At 47.9% G+C, this 26,612-nt stretch overlaps 1 protein-coding gene across 1 annotated transcript in view; it reads right to left on the bottom strand.

The window, feature by feature from the left end:
• COL23A1 (collagen type XXIII alpha 1 chain) overlaps positions 1-26,612 on the bottom strand; it is a 356,590-nt gene that overhangs the window by 46,240 nt on the left and 283,738 nt on the right. The window contains exons 3-4 of the mRNA XM_042982305.1: positions 21,452-21,496; positions 1,583-1,590 (exon numbers count right to left, since the gene is read on the bottom strand). Of these exons, the coding sequence (XP_042838239.1) occupies positions 1,583-1,590; positions 21,452-21,496 (53 nt within the window). The remainder of the gene's footprint in view (positions 1-1,582; positions 1,591-21,451; positions 21,497-26,612) is intronic.

Raw genomic sequence — 26,612 nt, 5'->3', positions numbered from 1 at the left:
TGGTAATTAATACGTCATTAATAATCAGACTTTCAGCAGAAAACCATATGGCAACACTTATAACTCAATCAGGGCCCCCGATCCCCCCACGTTGTGCGGGGTTTGCAGCAAAGGCTGATGGTTGGTAATGACTCCTGGGGGGGGGGGGGACGCGCTCGGGGCTCCAGCGGGTCTGGGAGATGGAGCACCCATTTCCTGCCTCTTGGAGCCAGGCTGGAAGGGCCACCAGGGCACACACCCACACGATTCAGGAGGGGCACATGGTGAGGACCACACGGGGATGTGGGATTCTGAAGGGTGGTGTCACAACCACCATGGAAAATGCTCCCTAAATCGGGACTAAAGGGCAGAAATGGCTCTTCCTGCCTGTCGCCACTGGGAGGGAGTAGACTGGAGGAAGACAGCCTTAGAAGCCACAGATATGGGAGGATGGGGAGTGGCATTTATTGCTACTGGATGCCCCTACCGGCTCAGAGCACTGACTGTCTGGCCTGTGTCCCACACATCAGCATCCATCTCAGGCTGCAGCTTGAGATTTCTGCATTTGTTGAATACATTTAATAGTTTAACAGCCAAGTCAAAAAAAAAAAAAAAGAAAAGAAAAAAGAATCAGTCCACTGCCCTCTGCATTACGCACTTTAGCAAGTTCACACAGGCTAGCCTCATGTGACAGCCAGGAATGACTCAACAGGGAGAAACTGCTCGTGGCCAATAAATCTACACATTTCTTGCTGGCTCGCTTTCTGGCTCAGCGTGGTGCTGCTACATGCATGGAGAAGCCCAGATTCCGAAGGGTGCCGATTGGGACGTGAATCATGGTAAGTGGAAGTCAAAAATAAAACTGATCATTCGAAAGGAATTCCTTTAGAAGGTTCATTTTGGCTCAGTGTGCTCCTTGAATTGATTCGTCAGGATTCACTGGGCTCTGAAAAACCACCAAGATGAATCAAAGGCACGCTAGTCACGTGTCTTGGAGGAGGACAGGGATTTCCGGGGCGCTGACCACCACCCACCCCTGCTCTCGTTGCTGCCCCCTGGCGGCCGGCCCCCCTCCCGCGCATCCTCCTCGGACCCAACACCCTCCTTGGCCAGCGGTGCTGGGCAGGGTTCAGCTGCCGGATCCAGAGGGTCAAACACATTGTGGCAAGTCAGGAAAATGGACCCCATTCTTCCTGGCATCTCTGCCTGACTCTGCAGCCCTTTGTGCCAAAGCATGTGAGACAAAAACATTTAAATGGATTAAATGCCGCGGAGCATTTAGAAAGTAGGGGCATGGTGCTTGCATTTCTGTGCACCAAGTGGAGCCAGAGACTCCGAGAGGAGCAGTCAGTATCGTGTCAGCTCTCTTGGAGGGCAAAACGGTCACAGAATGCTTCACAAGGCAAGTCAAACCCACAGAATTCTGTGCTTGTATTTGTCTACAAATTATAAAAAAAATATGGCCCCTGTCCGGGACTAAGTTTTCTTTTTTTTTAAAGGACACAACACATCTAACTAAAAAACTTATTTTCATGAAATAGCTACAGAAGAGAATGAAATGTCTTATCTTTCAGGAGCAGAGAGCATAATCCAGGACACTTACAGGAGGACCTGCAAAACACAAGCAGAGAAGCCCCAGTCAGCGTCAAAGGGAGAGAGGGTCCCCTTGGCCAGGCCGGCTCCTCCCTCAGCCAGCTTCTGGCCACCCCTCCTTGCAAGCCTTCACAGGTCCCAAAGCTAAGGGGCAGGGCAGAGGGGGCGCCTTTGCCCTCGCAGGGGCAGGGCTGGGCGTGTGGGTGGCAATGACATCCTGCATGCATTGGTTCATGCAAACATTTCACAAGGTTGCTGTTGATCCGCTGCTGGGGGCCCACCCGGGTCGGGTTTTGGCAAGCCAGGTAGGAATCAGACCTGTTCCTGCTTGAAGAACCAATTTTGGTGCTCACCTGGGGTCAGTTCATTTCTATTGAAGGGGAGAGACGTGTGGGGGGAGAAAACATTTGGGGCAGAGGGAACACAGCGCTCCAAAGGGTTACACGTATGTGTGTGGCTGAGCGGACATGCAGGGGGTACCCGTGGTTCAGCCCTGGGGTTAGGGGCGCCGGGTCTGGGTGTGCTTGGGGAAGCCGAAGGGGCTGAGTCCAGAAGACTCCAGAAAGGCTGAGTGCAGCACGCTGAGACCAGTCTTATAGCAGATGAGGGCTCCTGGAGAATGTTCGTGAAACCCACAGGTGTCTTCACCTCATGGTGTGCAGACCACACTGCATTTGACCTTTGCGAGAGGTGCAGTAAACATCCCCACTTGACAGATAGCATAGAGGCTCAGGGAGAAAGAAGTGACTTGTCCAAGGCCACACAGTTGGTTAGGAGTGGAACTCATCCCAGAAGGAGCTCTCCCAACTCCTGAACCCTACATACTTCCCACTTAAAGCCATGCTGTGGCTGTGCCAGCAACTACTCTGCTTCCTGCAGACCCTGGACCTCAGTCTGGATAGCGAAGCCGGCACAGGGAGGTGACACTCGGCCCTCAGTGGGCCCATGCGTGTTTATGGATCACCATCCATGAGCCGGGTCCCTCTGGGAGAGAGTAATGGGACACACTGGTAACAGTAAGAGGCAGGATCTCGGACTCACAGAATTTTCCTTGGAAGGATAGATGCTTAAGAAAACAATCATGCGGGGAGAAGCACAGGAAGCTCCCAGCACGTATGAGGTACCCCAGCCAGGCCAGGCTGATTCAGGGCTGGAGGCTAGGCTGCGTCCTGAAGGTGAGAGATTATCTCAGACAGGAAGGGGGAGGAGCTGTGTGACAAAGAAGGGAAGGAGGGGGCGGGGCAGAGCTCAGGGACTTGCTCGGCAGGGATCTGATTGGTAGCGGGAGACAAGGAGCACTCATGGGTCCTGTAGGGAGCAGTGGTGGGAGGGGGCAAGAGTGGAAGTTGCCCCCACGTAGGTGATGGTGGCCTGGACTCGTGTGCTGACTGTGGAGATGGAAAGAAGTGAGTCAGAAGACACTTGTCAGTGGGGACCGACAGGACTTGCTCATCGGTTTAATGGCAGGGTGTGTGTGTGTGGGGGGGGTGCATAGGGCATAGAAAAAGGAGAGACAAGACAGAGGCTTTTGGCTTGAAAAACTGATGTGTGATGGTGCTAATACCCAAGAATGGTATACGGGGGGTTGTGTGGCCCCTAAGTCCAGACTAGGGTGGGGCGGGGCGTTGGCCACCTGGACATCTGTACACCTGACTTCTCACCTTCTGCCAGGGACCTCGTGCCATGTTTTCCCCGGGAAAGAAAATGCTCTGGACGGATGTACTTGCACCTGTGCCCAACCTCCTGTCCGTGCCCCTGAGGTTATGTCAGAGGAGCTGACTGGCCCTACCTTCCCGGGCCCCAGCACCCACCACTGCCTTTCTCTCCCTGTTGCATCATCAGACCGACTTTCTCCAGCAGCTGCTTTCCAGCAGTTCTGGAACGGCTCCAATTCCTGTGCTCACATGCCCTCCTCTGCTCCAGCCTGGCTCTCCTCCCCCTCACTGCTGGGAAGAGGGGGTCTCCTGTCACTGCCTCTCCTTCCCTGCCTTCTACGCACCGTGTGACTCTCTGATATGGATTCCATCCCTCTCACCACCAAAATGGCTCTCACTGAGTCCCTAACCACCTGCTACCAAGGATTTCTCTTCCTCCTTCCACACTGCTGAGCCTGCCCTCCTTCTGGAAGCACTCTCTCCCTTTGGCTTCTAAAAGGTCATGTTCCTCCTGCTTCCTTGGTTGTTCAGCTGGCTCAGTCTCTCCCAGTCTCACACAGAGGCTCTGCTGAGCTCATGGCAAGGCTTTCTTCTCTTCAGTCTTCTCAGCTCATCTGTCCCTTCTCTCCTGTCTTCCCTGGGAATCTCATCCCACTCATGACTACACTAGACAGAAGTGACAGAAGTGTCCCACGTGGGCAACTCTAGCCCCAACTGTGTCTGAGAAGCCCAGACTCCCTTTGTGAGCTGTCTGCTTGTCATTTCCCCTTGAACAGTCCTCATGATTCCTCAGGCCAAGGTGCACAGACATATTCATGATATTCTGCCCACAAAAGCGCCCCTCTTCTGGTTCCTAGTTTCCGTGGATGACATTTCCTATTGCCTAGTTAGAGACCCAGACAACGAGGAGTCCCCCTCGACACACTCTCTCTCCCTGATCTACTGGGACATCCACATTCATTCCACAGACATTCACTGACCACTGCTGTTCTGGGCAGTGGGACACAGCAGTGACAATGACAAAGATCCCTGCCCTAAGGAATTTACCTTCTAGCCAGAGAGGTAGCTGAGATACCATAAGCATAACACACAAGCTCATCACCTACAAAATGGTAAGTGCTAAGGAAAGAGAGAGGCAGTGGGGCAGGGCAATGGGGAGCTGTTAGTGCTGGGGTGCAGACTGGTGTGTTCAATAGGGTGGTTGGGGTAGACATCTTTCTGAGGAGACATTTAAGCAAAGGCTTCCTGTGGATTCCTGGGAAAATGTGTACCTACCAGAGGGAACACCCAATGCAGGAGGGCACCTGGTGTGTGTATATGTGTGTGTTTTTAATTTTTTTTTTTTACTTTTGAGAGAGAGAGAGAGAGAGAGAGAGAGAGCTGGGGAGGGGTAGAGAGAGAGGGGGACAGAAGATCTGAAGTGGGCTCTGTGCTGACAGCAGAGAGCCCGACATGAAGCTAGAACTCACAAACCGCGAGATCATGACCTGAGCTGAAGTCAGATGCTTAACCAACTGAGCCACCCAGGCACCCCATCGCCTGGTGTGTTTAAGGAACAGCAAGGAGGCCAAAGAGGTGACAGCAGAGGGGGAGGTGGCTTCAGGGAGGTGGTGGGTAGGGGTAGATTGGGTGGGGTCTTGTTGGCCATTTCTAGGACTTTCTCTTCTCTCTGATATGGGAGCCCCTTCAGGGCTCAGTGCAGACACAGGACGAGACCTGCCTTGTGATCCTGGTGTGAAAAGGATCACACTGTGTGGGGAGGCAAAGGTAGGATCTTGCAGTGATGCCAGGGAGGGGTGATGGTGGTTCCCAGCTGGTGGTGGCAGTGGAAGGGGTGGAAGTGGCTAGATTCTGGATCGATTCTGAAGGCAGAGTCAAGATGATTTCTCAAGACTCTGGAGAGAGGACTCAAGCAAGATGTCCCTTGAGCGACCACAGAAGTGGGGAGACTGTGGTCCAGCAGGTTTGGCAGGAAGGATCGGGAGCTCAGCCTTGTACAACCCAACAGTTAGAGGTTGCAAAGAAGAGAAGAAGGTTCTAGAAGCTGAGTGGAGAGAGTACATCGAGGAGGAGGGACTGTGTGTGTGCCTGTCACTTTGGACAGATGAGTAAAATGAAGACTGAGACCTGCCCGCTAGCTCTAGCCACACAAGGGGCCCGGGGCAGGGGGAGTCATGGGTGTGCACATCTGGCTGGAGATGGTTTGGGGAGAAGGGAGGGGAGGAATGGGGGCAGTGAAGGCTTTCAAGCAATTCAGTGGCAAAGGGGAGCAAAGGCACAGAGCACGTGCTTTGGAGACACGGGGTCCAGAGAGGGCCACTTCTTCAAGATGAGAGACACAGGACAGTATGTCTGCTTTAATGGGAGTCATCGGCAGTGAGGGGAAGATCCAACATGGTGGAGAATGGGGGATTCTGGGAGAGATGAGGGACTGTCTCCCCCCACCCCCAGGAGGCCAAACGGTTGCATTTTGGCCCATGAGACCAAGCAGGGAGGCCTAGTGTGGTGTGGCTGGGTGTGCAGCCCATGGGGGGAGGTGGAATTTTCCACAGTTGCCTCTGACTGTTCCCACTGCCAGTGAAGTAGGAAACGAGGCCATCACCCATGAGTGATGCTGGTGGAGGAGGTGTGGGGGCCACACAACCATTAAGCTGTGGTCTGGCATTTAAAATACAAACCGGCCAGCGTGGCAGGGGGTGGGGGACAGGGTTGCGTGTGTTTCCCACCAGCCACGGTTGCTGCACAGGTGCTGGAGTGCACATGTGGGGTTCGAGCCAAATGGGGCGAGGTGGTGGGATCTGTGGGTTGGGAGATGGGTGAGATGGAAGGAATGTGGGGTCAGGGAATGAGGGAGTGGGCTGGGGTGAATTGGGGCATCATGGACGTTGCATTTACCGGTGATGCTGAGGCATTGGCCAAGACCATGGGAGGGAGGGGGCGAGGTCGGCTGGAGTCCCAGCTCACCGAAGGAGGCCTGGGTGTGTGAGGGACTTCTATGTTTGCATCAGGGCTCCCTAGGAATTTACCCAGAAGTAGTGATGGAGGGAGGGCTGCAGATACAGGAGCTGAAACCCACTGACAATGAGGGGGGTGTGCAGGGGTCAGAGATGGCCTCACATATGCAGACATATCACTACCCCAGTCTCCACTCTGGGGCCAGGGTGGTGTTTTCAAGACGCAGATCTGATCATGGCACTCCCATCCCCCAGTCCTCATTTTCCCACAGTTCTTAGGACAAAGGCCCCAATCCTACACCACTGCTATGCTACTCTCTGTCCCCTTGAACCCGTGGGAAGAGAGGCATTGTTTAACTAGAGGGGTGCTAGGCAGACTGGTGGTTATTGGGACAAAGTGAAGTTGGATCTGTGCCTCAGCATGAGTCAGGATAAATTCCAGAAGGATCAAAGTCTTACATGTTAAAAAAAAATCATAAAAATCCTAGAGGAAAACAGACCCACGAATACAGAGAACAAACTGGTGGTTGCCAGAAGTGAGAGGGGGGTGGGAAAAATGGGTGAAGGGGAGTGAGAGATACAGGCTTTCAGTTATGGAATGACTAAGTCACAGGGATGAAAAGTACAGCATAGGGAATATAGTCAATGACACAGTAATATTGTTGTATGGTGACAGAGGGTAGTTATACTTGTCATGAGCACAGCATAACATATATAGAGAAGTTGAATCACTGGGTTGTGCACCTGAAACTCATGTAACACTGTGTGGCAATGATACCTCAATTAAAAAAAAAATCCTAGGGGCGCCTGGGTGGCTCAGTCGGTTAAGTGTCCAACTTCAGCTCAAGTCATGATCTTGGGGTCTGTAGGTTCAAGCCCCACGTTGGGCTCTATGCTGACAGCTCAGAGCCTGGAGCCTTCTTCGGATTCTGTGTCTCCCTCTCTCTCTGCCTCTCCCCTGCTCACGCTCTCTCTCTCTCAAAAATAAATGAAGATTAAAAAAAAATTTTAAAAATCCTAGAGGAAAATTCCTTTCTAACCGTGGAGAGGGGAAGGTTTTTCCAACTACAGTTCATAATCCAGAAGCCATAAAATAAAAGTCTGAGTCAACCATATAAAAACAAAAAATGTCTAACAAGGCACAAAGCACTGGAAGCAAAAACAAAAGCCACGGGGAAAACTATTTCTGACTCATGTCACAAAGGCCGATATACCTTGACACAAAAATGCTCCTACCGATTAACCCTAAAAACATCAACAACTTATTAGAAAAATGGTCAAAGATATGAGGGGACAGTTCACAGAAAACATAAATAGCTTCTAAATATATGAAACAAAAGCAAATTTTCATTCATAATATAAGTAAAGAAGGTTAAAACTATAATCCCAGCAGAGTCTGATTTGGCAATGCTAATTAGGACTCAAAATGTATGTGCGGGGATGCCTGGGTGGCTCAGTCAGTTGAGCGTCTGACTCTTGATTTTGGTTTGCGTTATGATTCTGGAGTTGTGGAATTGAGCCCCGAGTTGGGCTCTGTGCTGAGAATGGAGCCTGTTTAAGATTCTTTCTTTCTTTCTCTCTCTCTCTCTCTCTCTCTCTCTCCCTGCCGCTTGTGCATGCACTCTTTCTCTCTCTAAAATAAATAAATAAATAAATAAATAAATAAATAAATAAATAAATAAAATGTATGTGTCGATTTCTGCAATGATCCTTCTAGGAATGTATTCTGTAGATGCATTAACGTATATGTAAAAGGACAGGTACATAAAAATATTCATAGCAGAACTATTTGTGATGGCCAATAATTAGAAACAGCACAATGAAACTGTGTAAAGAAAGGATGGTACAAGCCATAAAATACCTAGGAATAAATCTAACCAAAGAGGTGAAAAAATCTATACACTACAAACTATAGAAAGTTTATGAAAGAAATTAAAGAAGGCACAAAAAAATGGAAAAAGATTCCATGCTCCTGGATAGAAAGAATACTGTTAAAATGTCGATACTACCCAAAGCAATCTACATATTCAATGCAATCCCTATCAAAATAACACCAGCATTCTTTACAGTTAGAACAAATAATCCTAACATTTGTATGGAACTAGAAAAGACCCTGGATAGCCAAAGCAATCTTGAAAAAGAAAACCAAAGCAGAAGGCATCACAATCCCGGACTTCAAGCTATAATACAAAGCTGTAATCATCAAGACATAATGGTACTGACACAAGAACAGACACTCAGATCAATGGAACAGAATGGAGAACCCAGAAATGGACCCACAAATGTATGGCCAACTAATCTTTGACAAAGCAGGAAAGAGTATCCAATGGAATAAAGACAGTGTTTTCAGCAAGTGGTGCTGGGAAAACTGGACAGTGACATGCAGAAGAATGAACCTGGACCACTTTCTTACACCAAACACAAAAATAAACTCAAAATGGATAAAAGACCTCAATGTAAGACAGGAAGCCATCAAAATCCTCGAGGAGAAAGCAGGCAAAAACCTCTCTCACCTTGGCCGCAGCAACTTCTTACTCAACACGTCTCCGGAGGCAACGGAAACAAAAGTAAAAATGAACTACTAGAATCTCATCAAAATAAAAAGCTTCTGCAAAGCGAAGGAAACAATCAGCAAAACTAAAAGGCAACCAACAGAATGGGAGAAGATATTTGCAAATGACATATCAGATAAAGGGTTAGTATCCAAAATCTATAAAGAACTTATCAAACTCAACACCCAAAAACAACTAATCCAGTGAAGAAATGGGCAAAAGACATGACTAGACACTTCTCCAAAGAAGACATCCAGATGGCTAATAGACACATGAAAAAATGTTCAACATCACTCATCATCAGGGAAATACAAATGAAAAGTTCAATGACATACCACCTCACACCTGTCAGAATGGCTCACATTAACAACTCAGGCAACAACAGATGTTGGTGAGGATGCGGAGAAAGAGGATCTCTTTTGCATTGCTGGTTGGAATGCAAGCTGGTGCAGCAACTCTGGAAAACAGCATGGAGGTTCCTCAAAAAACTAAAAATAGAACTACCCTATGACCCAGCAATTGCCTACTAGCTATTTATCCAAGGGATACAGGTGTGCTGTTTCGAAGGGGCACATGCACCCCAATGTTTATAGCAGTACTATCAACAATAGCCAAAGTATGGAAAGAGCCCAAATGCCCATCGATGAATGAATGGGTAAAGAAAGATGTGGTGTATATATATATATATATATATATATATATATATATATATATATACACACACAATGGAGTATTACTCAGCAATCAAAAAGAATGAGATCTTGCCATTTGCAACTATGTAGATGGAACTAGAGGGTGTTATGCTAAGTGAAATTAGCCAGAGAAAGACAAATATCATATGACTTCACTCATATGAGGACTTTAAGACACAGAACAGATGAACATAAGGGAAGGGAAGCAAAAATAATATAAAAACAGGGAGGGGGACAAAACATAAGAGACTCTTAAATATGGAGAACAAACAGAGGGTTATTGGAGGGGTTGTGGGAGGAGGGATGGGCTAAATGGGTAAGGGACATTAAGGAATCTACTCCTGAAATCATTGTTGCACTATATGCTAACTAATTTGGATGTAAATTAAAAAAAAAAAAAAAAGGATGGTACAGAGCAACTTTAAATGAACTATTATGCAGCTGTGAAAAGACTAATGTGATTCTATATGCTCTAATGGGGAATGATCTCCAAGGCATATTGTTACATTTTTATTTTTATTAAAAATTTTTAATTTATTAAATTTTTTAAACGTTTATTTATTTTTGAGAGACAGAGTATGAGCAGAGGAGGGGCAGAGGGAGAGAGGGAGACACAGAATCTGAAGCAGGCTCCACGCTCTGAGCTGTCAGCCCACAGCCCAACGTGGTTCTTGAATTCATGAATCTCGAGATCATAACCTGAGCCGAAGTTGGACGCTTAACTGACTGAGCCACAAGGTGCTCCCTCCTCTTTTTCATTTTTTATTTTTATTTTAGAGAGAAAGAGTGCACATGAGCAGGGGAGAGGGGCAGAGGGACAAAGAATCTTAAGCAGGCTCCACACTCAGCATGGAGCCTGACAAGGGGCTCAATCCCGTGACCCTGGGATCATGACCTGAGCCGAAATCAAGAGTTGGATACTCAACCGACTGAGCTACCCAGGCGCCCCATATTGTTACCTCTTTAAAAAGGTATGGAACAGTATATTACTATGCAGCCATTGTGCTAAGAAGAAAACCTGGTAGGCTTTTGTTTGTATAAACATGGTACATCTCTGGTGTGGACACAGAAAGTAGAGCCTGCTTGGGATTCTCTCTCCCTCTCTCTCTGCCCCTCCTCTGCTTGTGCTCTCTCTTTCTCTCCCTCTCAAAATAAACAAACATTACAAAAAAAAAGAAAAAAGACAAAAATCCCCCCCCACAGCTCTCCTGCATGGCCCGCACCTCATTAATGCCTGTGCCCTTGGCCTCAGGATATTCACGTCCACCACGGCCCCGGCTTTATCAGCCTTCCATGACCATAAGACTGAAGACAGTGGTCACCAGGTTGCCTCCGAGTAGGGGAACCAAACGGCAGGAGAACAGAAGTGGTGGGGAGAGACTAACTTTTCAGCATGGAGCTCTTTCACATCACTGGATACTTGTGTGTGGCTTACCAAGTCAGCAATGGCCATAAACTTTAACTGAAAATGGCTGGAGTAAGGTCTGTGTTAAAAAAAAAATTTTTTTTTAAATATTTATTTATTTTTGAGAGACATAGCATGAGCAGGGGAGGGGCAGAAAGAGAGGGAGACACAGAATCTGAAGCAGGCTCCAGGCTCTGAGCTGTCAGCACAGAGCCCTATGCGGGGCTTGAACCCATCAACTGTGAGATCATGACCTGAGCTGAAGCTGGACACTTAACTGACTGAGCCACTCAGGCTCCCCTGGTCTGTGCTTTTTTTTAAAGAAAGCTACTTTATTTATTTATTTTTAAATGTTTATTTACTTTTGAGAGAGAGAGAGAGAGAAAGAGAGAGCGCGAGTGCACAAATGGGAGGGGCAGAGAGAGAGAGGGAGACACAGAATCCAAAGCAGGCTCCAGGCTCTGAGCTGTTAGCGCAGAGTCTGACGTGGGGCTTGAACTCACGAACGGTGAGATTGTGACTTGAGCCGAAGTCAGGTGCTGAACCGACTGAGCCACCTGGGCGCCCCTAGGTCTGTGTTTTTTTGTCTGATCTTCCAGCTTTGGCTGCCGTTTCTCACACTCACCTCTAAACTCCCTCTAAAATAGCTTAGATTGGGATTATCATTCTGAGAGCCTGGAGGTTCTGAGTATGCACCCCGGGTCTGGCTGGAGGTATAGCCCAGGAGAAGGCACTGTTAGCATAACCATCACTCACTCACGAGTCCTCATGAGTGTTGGGAGCTATGCTGTTTTCCTCAGCCGTCTCATTTAATCCCTGCTGCCTCCTCACTGGGCACGTGTTACCATGAGAAAACAGGCTCGGAAAGGCTGCCGTTGATCTGGGCAGAAGCCAGGCTGTCTGACTCTGAGCCTAACAAAGGGGGCGGAGGGAAACTGCTTTGGCAGACAGAGCTCTGATGTTGACTGAGCGTTCCCCGAGGTCCCCGGGCGGGTGCGTGGCTCGTCTGAGGTCACCACGGTGGTGAGGGCACAGCCCAGGTTAGAAGCAGCCTTGTGGGACCCCAAGCCCAGGACACCATCCAGGTCTGCAGAGGGGTGGCCAGAGTGGGGGTGGTGGCATTCCAGAGAAGGAGCTTATCACTGGTGGACAGGTCACATGTAGCCCACCTGTGAGTCTCTGAAACAAACCAGCCGCCACCTCTCTTGGGCCCTACTGGCACCGCATCACAGGCCACCATTGCTTCACATCGGCACTACCCCCACAAGCCTCTGAACTGGCCTCTTCTGGGCACTGCAACCTGCCAATGAGTGGGGGCCTCTTAAAAATGCCCAACGCTTCCAGGGTTTCCCATGCACATGGAGTGACATCAAAACGCCCCTGTATAGGGGAGTCTAGGTGGCTCAGTCAGTTAAGCGTCTGACTCTTGATTTTGGCTCAGGTCATGATCTCACGGTTTGCGAGTTCGAGCCCCACGTCTGGCTCTGTGCGGGCAGTGTGGACCTGCTTGGGATTCTCTCTCCCTCTCTCTGTGCCCCTCCCCTGGTCATGCTGTCTCTCTCTCAAAATAAATAAACATTACAAAAAAAAAAAAGACAAAAATTCCCCCGCACAGCTCTCATCAACACCCGTGCCCTTGGCCTCAGGACATTCACATCCACCACATCCCCAGGCCGTGGCTTCATCAGCCTTGCATGATCATGAAACCAGAAGACATCTCATCCTTTGCCCTCACTGGTATCCATGACGGCTCTCTGGTATTTCCCGCCTAAGCACTTATCATGATCCTTAATTATTAAATCCATTTCTTTGGGTGCCGATTATTGTCTGTGGGCCCCGCCAGCAAGGCAGCTCCCCAAGAGCTGGGACCCCACCTGCCTGCAGGTCATCACCACTTCCAAGTCCGTGGCACCTGACTTCACAGCACAGGGTTGGGCCATGCTGGCCGCAGCCCCTGGAGTCGTGGAGTGATGGATAGGGCGGAGGGGTTGGCTCAGGCCGTCCAGGGGTCCCTGCTCAGAAAGCGAAGCTGGCTGCAGGGCCTCCATCCAACCGCGTCGCCCCACCCAGTGCCCCGGTCCCACTCTGCGTGCAGCTTGCAAACATGTGTTCCAGGCATCGCCTGGATCTGTTGGCTTTGCCATCAGGAATGTGGGAGCAATTAAGAGCCAGATGACTTGGGAAATAAATAAAATGGGGCAGGGTAGAGGGTTCACTGATCCTGTGGCCTCTTTAACTGAACTGATGTTTGTAGCCCAATAGGGTTTTCCAAACCTGGAGCTGTTAGTCCCTCTGGGGAATAAACATTTCCCGAGTGTTTCCCGAAGGTTATATTCCTGGAAAAGGAGAGTGGGAAGAATATTTCCCATAGCCTGGCAGGTGTCCAGCCCACACACTGGAGGGTGGGGGGTGGCCTTGGTGCCTGAGGCTGCTGGGGCCATCGTCCCTGCAGACAGCCCACACCTGCTCCTCTGTGTTGCGCCTGGACTCCTAAGTCCCGCTCAGCTTGCTCCCTTCTCTTTCCAACGGGCCTGGCTCTGAACCGGCCCTCCGCCTCTCCCCACTCAGTCTGCTCCAGGGCAGAGGCTTCGAAGCCTTGGAAGGCTTGGCCACCATGAAGACAACGGTCTTCAGCCACGCTTCTCTGGAGCTGTCCCCGATGGAGCAGAGTGGGCCAAGGGCTTTTAAACCGAGTTTGTGGGTAGATGAAATGAGGCTTGCAGGTTGACAAATCCGGAGCCGGTAACGAGTCCAAGAGTTGGCACTTAGCTCAGGTCTCCGGCCCGGATTTAATTAGGCTAGTACTATCAGGGAGTACAGAGGCTTTAGAATCCCAGCCCTGAGGAACTCTAGATCTGGAGCACATGCCTGTTCTCCCTGAGGCAAGGAATGCTCCCTATCTCTGCCTCTCTGGACTGCTACAAAGCCTTGAGTGACACACTGTGCATGTGTAAAGTGCCCGGGACAGCAGTGGCACAGAAGAGGCACCAAAACCCAATGCTGGCTAGGATTACGGTATTCTTTTTTAATTCTTTTAGTGTTTGTTTATTTTTGAGAGACAGAGAGACAGAGAAGACAGAATGCGAGCTGGGGAGGGGCAGAGAGAGAGGGAGACACAGAATCTGAAACAGGCTTCAGGCTCTGAGCTGTCAGCACAGAGCCAGACGCAGGGCTCAAACACATGAACGGTGAGATCGTGACCTGAGCTGAAGTTGGACGCTTAAGCAACTGAGCCACCCAGGCACCCCTCTTTTTTTATTTTAAAGTTTATTTATTCATTTTGAGAGAGAGAGAGACAGAGAGAGAGAGAGAGAGAGAGAGAGAGAGAATCCCAAGTGGGCTCTGCACTGTCAGTGCAGAACCCCATGCAGGGCTCAATCTCACGAACTCTGAGATCATGACCTGGGCCTAAACCAAGAGTTGGGTGCTTAACTGACTGAGCCACCCAGGCGCCCCATTAACCGCTATATTTTCTTCTAAGGATTTATACTTTTCCCTCTTACATGTAGGTCTATGACACGTTTTGAGTTAATTTTTATATGCTGTGAGGAAGAAATCCAGCTTTATTCTTGTGCATTTAGTTGCCCGAGTACCATTGAATTGTTTCACATTCTTGTAAAAAATAGTGATGGTAAATGTAAGGATTTACTTCTGGAATCTCAATTCTATTCTGTTGACCTATGTATCTTATGTCTACACCACACTACCTTGATACTGAAGCTTTGTGTTAAGTTTTAGAATTGGGAAGTGTGAAGCCTTTACTTTTGTTTTACCTTTTCAAGGTGTTTTGGCTATTCTGGATGCTTTGCATTTCCATATGAATTTGAGGATCAGTTAGTTAATTTCTAAAAAAAAAATCAACTGGGATTTTGATAGGGATTGCATTGAAACTGTAGATTAATTTGTGGAGTATTGCCATATTAACATTCTATTATCTTCCAATCCATGAATATGGGATGTCCTACCATTTATTCAGGTCTTTTTAAATTTCTTTCAACAATATTTTATAGTTTTCAGTGTACAAGCTTATACTTATTTTATTAAATTCATTACTGAGTATTTTATTCTTTTTCATGCTTTTGTAAATGGAAATTGTTTTCTTAGTTTCATTTAAACATTCTTTATTGCTAGTGTGTAGAAATACAATTGAGCTTTAAAATATTGATCTTGTATTATGCAACCTTGCTGACCATGTTTATCAGCTTTTATAATTTTTCTGTGGATTCTTTATATAAATAAATAAATAAATAAATAAATAAATAAATAAATAGTGTGAACCAAAAGACACTCAACATCATAATCATTAAGGCAACGCAAATCGAGACCACAATGAGACATCGCCTTACATCCATTAGATAAAATGGCTACTATAAAAAAAAAATAGTGGCTCAGTCAGTTGGGGGTCCAACTCTTGATTTTGGCTCAGGTCATGATCTCACAGTTTGTGGGATCAAGCTCCATGTCCGGCTCTCCACTGACAGTGTGGGATTCTCTCTTTCCCTCTCTCTGCCCCTCCCCTGCCTGCACATGCACGTGCTCTCTCTGTCTCTAAAAATAACCAAACTAAAATCAGAAAAGAACAAGTGTTAGTAAGGATGTGGAAAAATTGGAACTTTTGCGTTCTGTTGGTGGGTTTACGTCTGGACTCTTGATTCTGATTCATTAGTCTACATGCTTAAAGGTGTCTATTTTTATACCAGCACCATACTGTTTTGATTTCTATAGTTTTATAATATAGTTTGAAATCAGGACATGTGATGCCTCTGGCTTTGTTCTTCTTTCTCAGATTTCTTGGGGTATTTGGGGTTTTAAAAATCCATTTCCATTTAATGTAATTGCTCAGGAGACAGGATTTATGTGTGCTAATTTCTTATTTAATTTCTCTATATTTTATGTCTTTGTTGTCCCTCTATTACTCCATTACTGCTTCTTTTTTTAAAAAACAGATATTTTATAAGTGTACCATTTTAATTCCCTTGTTTCCCTTGCCATATTTTTGGAATAATTTTCTTAGTGGTTTCCCTGGAGTTTATAAATACCATCTTAATAAATAATCTGGTTTACATGAGTAATAATTCACTTTCAACTGTACACAAATACTTTGCTCCAATAAAGCTGTGTTTGTTATCTCCTTCTTTGTACTTTTAGTGTACTTTTATGAAATTACCATTTCACGTGTCATAAGCCTATCAGCAGTTTTATCATTATTGCTTCATGCAACTGGCTTTTAAATCAGAAGAGAGAAAAGAGTTACAAATAAAAATTCATTTATACTGTCTCTCATATTCACCTATGTAACTAACTCACTAAAGCTCTTTATTTCTATATGTGGATTCAATTGCTGTCTAATGTCCTTTTATTTCAGATTGAAGGAATTCCTTTATTGCGTGTAAGTCAGGCTGATAGAAATCAATTCTCTCCATTTTTTGTTTATCTAGGCTGTCTTTTTTTTTTAAATTTTTAATGTTTTTTTTTTTAAATTTATTTTTGACAGAGAGAGGGAGAGAGAGAGAGCGAGAGTGCATGAGCGGGGGAGGGGCAGAGAGAGAGGGAGACACAGAATCTGAAGCAGGCTCCCAGCTCCGAGCTGTCAGCACAGAGCCCGACGTGGGGCTCGAACTCACAGACCGCGAAATCATGACCTGAGCTGAAGTTGGACGCTCAACGGATGGAGCCACCCAGGCACCCCGCGACACGTCTTAATTTCTCTCACTTTTGCAGTATACTTTTGCTATAGATTTCTCTGTTAATAGTTTTTTCTCCCCACCACTTTGAATATGTCATCTGTATTGACTTTTGAGTCATGTTTTTCATTATTTCTAAGGAGAAATCAGCTATTAACCTTATCCAGGATCCCTTTACTGTGACGAGTCATTCGAGATTCTCTCTTCATTTTTTCCTTTTGGCAGCGTGGCTATGATATTCTTAAGTGTGGATCTCTTCTGAGTTTATCCTGTGTGGAGTTCGTTAAGCTTCTTGGATGTGTAGATGGATATTTTTGTTTCTATTTGGGAAGTTTGGGGCCACTAGTTGCTCATATATTCCTTCTGCCTCTTTCTCTGTCTTCTCCCCTTTCTCAGGCCTTTGTTATGGGTATATCAGCACACTTGACAGTTTCCCGCAGATCTCTGAGACTCTGTTCATTTTTTTTTCATATTTTTAAATCTTCCTTAGACAGGATCATCTCAACAGACCTATCTTCAAGTTTGTTGATGCTTTCTTCTGCCAGCCCAAATCCACTATTGAACCTTTTCAGTGAATTTTTCATTTCAGTGATTGCAATTTACAGCTTCAGAATTTCTATTTGGTTCTTTTTTTTAATACTTTTTATCTATTAATATTCTCCATTTGGTGGTACATAATTCTTCTGCTTTCCTTTAATTCCTTAGAGTTGGTTCCCTTTAGTTCTTCAAACATAATTTATAATAGTCCACATAAAATCTTTGTCTAGTAAGCATCTGGGATTCCTCAGAGACAGTTTTCATTGTCTGCATTTCCCCCTTTTTCATTGCTGTACTTTCTTGTGTCTTTGTGTGTCTCATAATTTTCTGTTAAAAACTGGGCGTTTAAAATAATCTGATGTGGTGACTCTGGAAATTAGATCCCCACCCTCCTTTCCAAGATTTGTTGTTGCTCTTTGTTTGTTGAGGGGTTTTCCTGGACCAATTCTCCAAAGTGTATGCTCTTTGTCATGTGCAGCTACTGAATTCTGTCTTGGTTAGCTTCACGGTCAGCATGGACAGAGGTTTCCTTTAATGCCTTGACCCAACAGGTCCTCCATTCTGTGCCAAGGGGCTCTGTGTGTGTGTTGGAGCACAACTTCAGTACACCGCCAGGTTACAACTCTCCCTTGGCCTTTACTTCCTGCTTGAGCAGGGCCTCGAGGTCAGCCAGAAGGGAGAGATTGGGGCTCTCTCAGGTCTCTGGTGGACATGTACACAGCCCTGCACATGCAATTGCTTTCTGGATTCCCAAGAATATGCTGGAACCTTTCAAAGCCCCTTTCAGTGGCTCATCCCCTAGATTTTCATTCAAGTTTTTGTGTCAGTTTCTTGCTTGCTCCTACTGGTATTGCTACCTTAGGCAGCTGCAATGTTAAACAATTGCTGCTGAGTGTTTTCGGCAAGCACTCTGGGATACAGCTTTTCCCAGTGAGCTCGGCATAAGGTCAAATAAAGACAGGTCCTATGTATGGGCTTTTCCTGGAAGCTGACAGCTGGTGACAATTCTTTGGGAATAAGCATTTGGGGAGCCTCAAATTGTTTTGCTTCCTCCATGGCTGCTACTTTTCACAGGTACCATGGTTGTGAGATGGATGGTTTTTTTTTTTTTAATTTTTTTTTTAATGTTTATTTATTTTTGAGACAGAGAGAGAGCATGAACGGGGGAGGGTCAGAGAGAAAGGGAGACACAGAATCTGAAGCATGCTCCAGGCTCTGAGCTGTCAGCACAGAGCCTGACGCGGGGCTCGAACTCACGGACCATGAGATCATGACCTGAGCCAAAGTCGGACGCTTAGGGACTGAGCCACCCAGGCGCCCCGAGATTGATGGTTTTTAAGGCTACCATGGGGCTGGGAAATGGGCAAGTTAAAATGCTAAAACCTCCCTGTTCTTAGCAAGATATTTGTCTTGAATAAACATTTCTTGGGTTGTTACCAGATTTTAATTTCCAGAACTCTGAAAAGGTCCATTTTTCCCCTAGTATTCTTGCTGCAGATTTTCAGAAGTCCTTATTCTACCATTCCAGAAATGCCTCTTTTACTGAATTTTTAGAAAGGGTTTCTTGGGGTCAAGGTAGATTAAAAACCCTAATACTGACATGGCAAGGCAGACCTGTGTGATTGTAACAGAGCCAGTATGTGGCTATCTGTTAAAGTCCCAGTTCTTTTTTTTTTTTTTTTTTTAAGTTCTAGTTGTTAAATCACAGAAACTTCTGGAACTCTGAGACTTATTTGTCTCTACAGGTTTAGCACAGGCATCAGCCAAACCGATTAGATTGATTTGTCCTTGTCTCTTACTGCTTCCTAACCCTTTATTCTCCATTTGCCCACGAATCTCTCTTTCTCTTTTCCTCCTCCCTTTCCTCCCTTCTTCCTGTCAACAAGCATTTATTGACATCTCCTGAGTGCCTAGGGATTCAATCCTTGCTCTGAAGAGCCCATGCTTTGGTGGAGAAGGACAGGTGTGCAAAACAGACCACCACAACCAGGTACAGAAGTGCTGGGACCGGGGGAGGAATCTGGGGATGCGGAAGCCGGGGAGAGTGGATGATTTTGGGGAAAGGAGGGTCTGGACAGAAAAAGGATCCTGCCCAAGGTCCCTAGTTCCCCAGAGTGCAAGAGCAGTGCTGAGAAATGGGGGAGATGAGAAATCCATTCCATCACGACGGAAATGCATAAACACGGCAGGGCCCTGAAGGCATTTTCCAGGCAAAGGCTCCCACAGGCAGGGTCAGCTCTGTCTGCAGGTTTGTGGCCACAGCAGCAGCAGGAAGGCATCTCGGCCAGAATACTGGCCCACCAGACAAAAAGAGCCTTTCTCCCTGGGACACAGGAAAAGGCCTGGTTTGTACAAGGGAAGGCGCCACAGCCAGGATGTGCATGTGCGTGAAACTATCTGGAAATAAACAGGAGGTCCAGCCCAAGCTAATCCAAGAGGGACATCTGCTCTGTGCCACTCACACCATTCCCTGACAGGCAGGGGATCAGGACCCGTCATGGGAAAAGGCAGGGAAGGGAGGGGGTGTTGCCCCTCCCTTGCCCAGCAGCTGACCTTAGACAAGACACTTCTCCCCTTGGAGCCTCAGTTTCCTTATCTACAAAATGGGGATGATAACATATTCTTATCTTTTGCAGCGTTCTGTGAGGGTCACACGAGATGAAGGACTTGAAAGGACCCGGCACAGAGGCCAAGTAAATCCTGGTCTTTCTTTGACTTTTAGACTGTGTTAAACCCAAGTCATAATTCGAATGGATTTTTGGAGTAATATACTTCGTTCTCAAAAAAGTCACTATGTATTAAAGGGCATCAGAAGCCTACAATAAAATGCAACGAAACCTTTTAGATGGTAGAAAGGAGGACTGAGTGGTGAAGTGTGTTTTTGGAGAGCCGGTGGTGTGTGTGTGTGTGTGTGTGTGTGTGTGTTGGGGGAGTGATTACACACAAAACCAGTGAAGAAAAAAATAGTAAAGAAAAGTCGTGGCACTCTAACACAAAGCAGCCTTCAGCTCTGGAAGTCAAAGCAAGCAGAGAACCGTGAAGGGCATTTCCTAGTAATGAACTCTGGGGAGTTTATCTGGAAGTCCTTTCGGTAAGGAATTAGATAAGGCAAGCAGGCAGCAGTAGGAGAGGCGGGAAGCCCACGCCCAGCGCCAGGGAGAAGAGTCTGATTCAAGGAGAGAACTTCCCCATTTCCCCCTGGGGTGCAATCTGCTTGGTGGTGGGTCCCTCTGGCATCACCAGCACACTCTCCTGGTGAAGTTGCTTAGAGGCTAAGCATGTGCTCATTCACTCTGTGCATGTTCGTTCTGAAGCCTGCTGTGTGCCAGGCTCCGGACTGGGTGCTGAAGACTCAGGTGGGGGTTGGGGGGTGGGTAGAGCCCACAGCCAGCGGGGTTAGAGAAGGCTTTTTGGAGGAGATGCCTGAACTAGCTTTAAGGGCAAAGAGTAATGAACTTGGCCCAAGAGCCCAGGTAGAGGGGGAAGATTGACAGGGACTTGGCATGGGGGATGGGGAAAGGGAGGGAGGTCAGGGATGCTGTCCTGGAGTCTGCACAGGGAACTGGTGGCTGGAGTCTCCCCATGACGATGATGATGACAGGGAGCCAGAGGAGAGCAGGTGGGGGTTGCTGGGTTCATTGGGGCAAAGTCCAACCTCCGGGCTGGAGACGACTTGGGTGGAGGCGTCATCAGCGTCACAAGAGAGCTGGAGCCACAGGGGTGTCAGAAAGGACAGAAGAGCGTCTCTGGCAGGCTGGTTTGAGAAGTAAGGGTCCCAGAGAACAGGCAGAGAGGGAGGGTGGGAGATGAGGGAGAAAAGGCAGGCCAGAGCTCACCAAGAGACCTTGGATGATGGAAGGGGAGGTGGGGAGCTGGGTGGGGACAGGGTGTGGGGAAGCTTCTAGAAGCTTCACTGCCATGGGGGTGTGCAGGGTGAGTACATTTTGGGTGAAATGAAGGTGGCAGAAGCGTGTGGCAGGAAGGTGGAGGACGCCCCTCTTGGCACTCTGTCAGGCCTCGGGAGGGCAGGGGACACTCACAGGAGGGCTGTCGCATTGCGTGGAGAGACAGGGGTCTGGTGGAACTATCAGTGGCCCCCACAAAGGAAAGAGAGTGTTTCAGAGGCTGATCATGACATTCAGGGGATGGCCAAGGGCACAGAGGGACTGTCACTGGCATTGCAGATGCCAAGAAGCCAAGAAAGGAGGTACCTGACACTGTGGCTCTGGGGACAGTGGCCAGTTGGAAGGCAGAGGAAGACCTGGCCCCAGGGCCACGCGTCCTGTGTTATGGGGGTGGGGGGGGCGTGCAGGGACTGGCACCTCCAGCCAGGTCCCAGGTCTCGATGAGGGCAGACTTCCAGGCCCGGGTTTGGAAACTAAGCAAACGTGGGGACTCACCAGGGTCGCCTCTTCTTCCAGCCTTGCCGCGCCGTCCGGGGGGTCCTAGACAGGAAAATAAGGACAGACTGGTTGAGAAAGGAAGCCAGTGGGCTTGGGCGCAGCAACCCCCGCCTCCCCCCCGCCCTGGCGTCCCCGGGCCTGCCCACCGCCCTCACATCCATGGTTCACTTAGTCTCTCACAAGTCATTCCCCACCTGAAGAGACTGACTACCCAGAGACTCAGGAGGCAGAAGAGTCTGGAGCTGAGAAACCTGGTCTAGGAGAAGAATAAAGCCGGAACTGAGAGTCCCCTTGCCAAAGGCCTGACAAGTGCTTTTTAATATTCCCTAACATAAAACATCGGAGACAACACATCCCATAGAGACACTATCATGGCTTCCAAATGCCGAAACTTGGTAACATCAGGCGCCGTCCTGTCCACTGACTCACTGTTCTTACTTCACTGGCTAGAGCCTTCGGCACCTCCCTCCCCCACGGACCCGGGGGAGCTGCTCATGAATTTCTCCTAATTGATCGCAGGTAATGGCCACACCAATGTGCAATGTCCTCCATCTATAGTTTTTTTTTTTTTTAAGTTTATTTATTTATTCATTTATTTTGAGAGACAGAGCATGAGCTGGGGAGGGGGAGATAAGAGAGGGAGAGAGAGAATCCCAAGCAGGCCCCCAACCTTCAGCGAGGAGCCCAGTGAGGGGCTCGAATTCACAAACCACGAGATCATGACCTGAGCCTGAACCAAGAGTCGGATGCTCAACCAGCTGAGCCACCCAGGCACCCCCTCCATCTACAGGTTTTTAAGCCTTTCTGAATTTGTGACTCAGACCACCCTGGCCTCCGCCTTCTCCCTGCTCTGCCCACGTGGGTCCCCCCCACTCAGCAACCACAACGCTGAAGGAGGGGAATGCTGACCAGCCAGCCCCTCTGCCCCAGGTCAGGGGTCCGTTTTCTCAGGTGCTGGGGGAAAAGGTATGCAGAAGTGAAGTCATGTGTACTAGACTTCCATTTGAGATGGCATGTGATACTTCTCCTTCCACGGTGCCCACCCACTGCATGGCGGCCTGGTGGGACATGGATAGGGTAGATCCGCAGATCCACAGGCTATGCCTGTATTACAAGGAACTGCCCCTTCCTATAAAAGTCGACCTTGAACTCCCTCCAAAATCCCTCAGCACAACCACAGAGGAGAGACTGAGGCTGGCCACAAATCAGGTCTGAGGCAGGATGGTTTACTAAGAAATTCATGTGTATGAACTTTCCTTCCTTTCTCCTGTTGTCAAGCGTGCAGTCATGGGGCACCCTGGCCCAGGGATCGGGACTGGGCATAAAAGCAGAAGCAGCCCCAGGTCAGTGGCACTTCTAGACTTTTGTTGAGGCACAGTCCTGGATGAAGAGGAGGGAGCATCTTTACGGAAAAGAGAGAGAGAAGAGAGAGACTCCGCTGGATGTGGAAGATGCCCCTCAGTGCTATGTTGACTCTAAAACCTTTGCAGGCCTGGGGGTGGGTGAGGATGGATTTCTTTATTTCTTTTTTTTTTTTTTAATGTTTATTTATTTTTGACAGAGAGAGTGCAAGTGGGGGAGGGGAAGAGAGACAGGGAGACACAGAATCTGAAGCAGGCTCTGGGCTCTGAGCTATCAGTACAGAGCCCATTGCAGGGCTCGAACCCATGAACCACGAGATAATGACCTGAGCCAAAGTGGGTCGCTTAACCGACTGAGGCACCCAGGCGCCCTGCTTTTTTTTTTTTTTTAATGTTTATTTATTTTTGAGAGACAGAGAGATAGGGCATGAGTGGGGGAAGGGCAGAGAGAGAGGGAGACACAGAATCCAAAGCAGGCTCCGGGCTCTGAGCTATCAGTACAGAGCCCGTTGGGGGCTCAAACCCATGAACCACAAGATCATGACTTGAGCCGAAGTCGGGCACTTAACCGACTGAGCCGCCAAGGCGCCCCGAGGATGGATTTCTTGCCAGTCTCATGGATGGGTGTTTGAAGTCAGCATGGTTAAGCATAACTTATTAAAGATGAGAAATGTGCTATTTCTTGCACTCTTGAGTTTGCCATTCAAACAAATTTTCATCGTGTTCAAAGACACAACATAAAATGTACCATCTTAGCCATTTTTAAGTGTCCAGTAGAGAAGTGTTAACAACACACACATAGTGCAATGGAGCTCTAGGACTTTGTCATCTTGCAGGATTTGAAACTCTATCTATGGAACAACTCCCCTTTCCCTATTCTCCAGCCCCGGGCAAATTCTGCGTTGTTTCTAAGAGTTTGCTTGTTCTAGGTGTCTCATAGAATGCAATCATACAGTATTTGTCTTTTTGTGACTGGCTTGTTTTACTTAATGTAATGTCCTCAGAGTTCATCCATGTGGTAGCAGGTGACAATTTCTTTCTTTTTTTTTTTTAAGGTGAATAAATATTCCACTGTAAGCATACACCGCTTTTTAAAGTTTTATTTATTAATTTTGAATAAGAGAGAGAGAGAGAAAGCACAAGTAGAGGAGGAACAGAGAGAGAAGGAGAGAGAATCTCAAGCAGGCTGTGCACTATCATCACAGAGCCCAAAGTGGGGCTCAAACTCACGAACTGTGAGACGAAATCAAGAATCGGATGCTTTAAAAAAAAGAAAAAAGAATCGGACACTTAACCGACTGAGCCCCCTGGGCACCCCCATACACCACATTTTCTTGATCCATTCACCTCATCTGGTGATGGACACTTGGGTTGCTTCTACCTCTTGACCATTGTGAACAGCACTGCAATGAACATGCGTGTGCAACCATCTCTTCAAGATCCGGGTGTCAATGCTTTTGGCTATATACTTGCAAGCAGAGTTGCTGGGTCATACAGTAATTCCATTTTTAATTTTTTGAGGCACCTCCATCCTGTCTTCTATGCTGACAATACCATTTTATGTTCCCACCAACAGTGCACAAAGGCTTCAATTTCTCTACGGGCTCGCTGACCCTTGTTATTTTGTTTTGTCTTGTTTTGTTTTGCTTTTTGGTAGTGGCCACTCTAATGAGTATGATGTGATATCTCATTGTGGTTTTAATTTGCATTTCCTTAATAATTAGTGATGTCGAGCATCTCTTCATATACCTGTTGGCTATTTGTATGTGTATGTCTTCTTTGGAGAAATGTCTATTCAAGCAAGCCCTTTACCCATTTTGTTTTAATTTTTTTTAATGTTTGTTTATTTTTTTTTTTTTAAGAAAGAGAGAGACAGAGAGTGAGAGGGGAAGAGAGAGAGACACACACAGAATCCAAAGCAGGCTCCAGGCTCTGAGCTGCCAGCACAGAGCCCTACGCGGGGCTTGAACCCAAGAACTGTGAGATCATGACCTGAGCCGAAGTCAGACACTCAACTGACTGAGCCACCCAGGCGCCCGCCCTTTGCTCATTTTTTAGTTGGATTTTTGTGGTCATTGTTGAGTGGCAGGAGTTCCCATCTTCTGGATATTAACCCCTTATCAGGCACGTGGTATGCAAACATCATCTCCCATTCTGCAAGTTGCCTTTGTGCTGTTGATTTTTCCCTCTGCTGGGCTGGAGTTTTTAAGTTTGATGTAGCTCAGTTTGTCTATCTTTGCTTTTGTTGCCTTTTTAACCTTTTGAGTTAATTTTTATCTATGGTGTGAGGTAAGGGCCCTGGTGCTTCATTCTTTTGCCTGTGGATATTCAGTTTCCCAACACCATTTGTTGAAGAGACTGTCTTTTCCCCACTGTATAGCCTTGGCATCTTTGCTGAAGATATTTTGTCCATATAAAGGATGCACCCCTGAGTTTTGAGAGCAGAAGCTCATGCCAGTTACATGGCCCTTGATTTTCCTTGATACTGGACACAGCCCTTGAGTTTTGTACTGGAGTCGCCCAAGGGCCATGTCGACTAGGTAAGGCACTCTGATAACAGAGTAGTGAGGGATTTGCAGTTCACGGAGCACCTCCATGTCCATGACCTCAGATGGGACCTGTGATGCCCATGTTGTCCGGTCACCTGCCAACCTGACATCTCCCCGTTGACATCTCAGGTCCACTGAGGCCAAAACATACATCCCGGTCTCCTCCCCAGCTCCTGTATGGGGCTGACTGGGCCTGGGAACCTTGTACAGCTGGCCTGGTGTTAGGCCTTCTCTCCTCTCAGGGCACATCTGTTTTCAGGGAAAGTGAGTGTGGGAACAGGAACCCCCACTGGCACACACAGCATCACGCTCCTCTGCTTGTAGGAGGGAAAAGGCCCACGTTCACTCGCAAGGCCCAGTGCCCTGGCTTCTGGCTTCCGGGCTTTCACCAGGTTACAGAGGCTCATGCTTGGCTCTGCCTCAGGCTGAGCTCTTGAGGGACATGGCAAAAAAGGGGCCCGTGAGTGGAAGAGTGAGCCAGGCTCTTCCTGGGCCTGAGAGCTAAAGCACACCATGGCTTCCTGCTGGTCACTACTGGGTCCGAATGTAAAAGTCTCATCTTGCATAACTCAAGCCAGATGAAGACATTTGCCTTCGCCGAGGCGGCTGAACTAATGGATTTGTCTGGTGGTTCTCCCAGGTGGCACGGTTAGGCAGAAGGCTTGATGAAGAGGGGGGCTAAGCAGGCGAGTGGCTGCCCAGGCAGAGTGGGACGCCCACCTCCCAGAGGCTATGGACAAGTTCCCAGCGGGCCTGGAGTGGGGCAGGGCCTGGGTATTGCTGGGCACCCTGGGCCTGTGGGGCTGCAGGCTTCACAGGACTCCCAAATGAAAGGGTCTCGGTAGAGAAAGAGAAGGAGCCTGATGCTTTTGAACCCACTCTGAGGCCAGCCCAAACCAGATACTGGAGTCTTCTGTGTGAGCAACTCACAGATTGACAACTGGTCAACCCTTTGTGCAAACAAACAAAGGAGGGCCCTGGCCCGGTGGTTTGCCCCAGAGCTTTCTCCTCATTGTTTTTCTTCTTTTCTTTCCTTTCTGGAGTGGGGGAAAACCTCTCCCATGGCTAGCACAGATTCAGACATCCAGGTTGCCCTGGGAAGCATCTGGAAGCATGTTTTGAGTGGCCTGCCTACATACAGATGGGGAAACTGAGGCTTTCCGGGGGAAGACAGGTCTTGCCCAAGGATGATGCTCTTGGGAAAATGGTTTCCAGCTGGAAAATCCATCCATGATGAAGACCAGCTTC

This window comes from Panthera tigris, chromosome A1 (genome assembly GCF_018350195.1).
Source record: "Panthera tigris isolate Pti1 chromosome A1, P.tigris_Pti1_mat1.1, whole genome shotgun sequence".
Taxonomy (NCBI): domain Eukaryota; kingdom Metazoa; phylum Chordata; class Mammalia; order Carnivora; family Felidae; genus Panthera; species Panthera tigris.
This window is presented reverse-complemented; position numbering and strand designations above follow the sequence as displayed.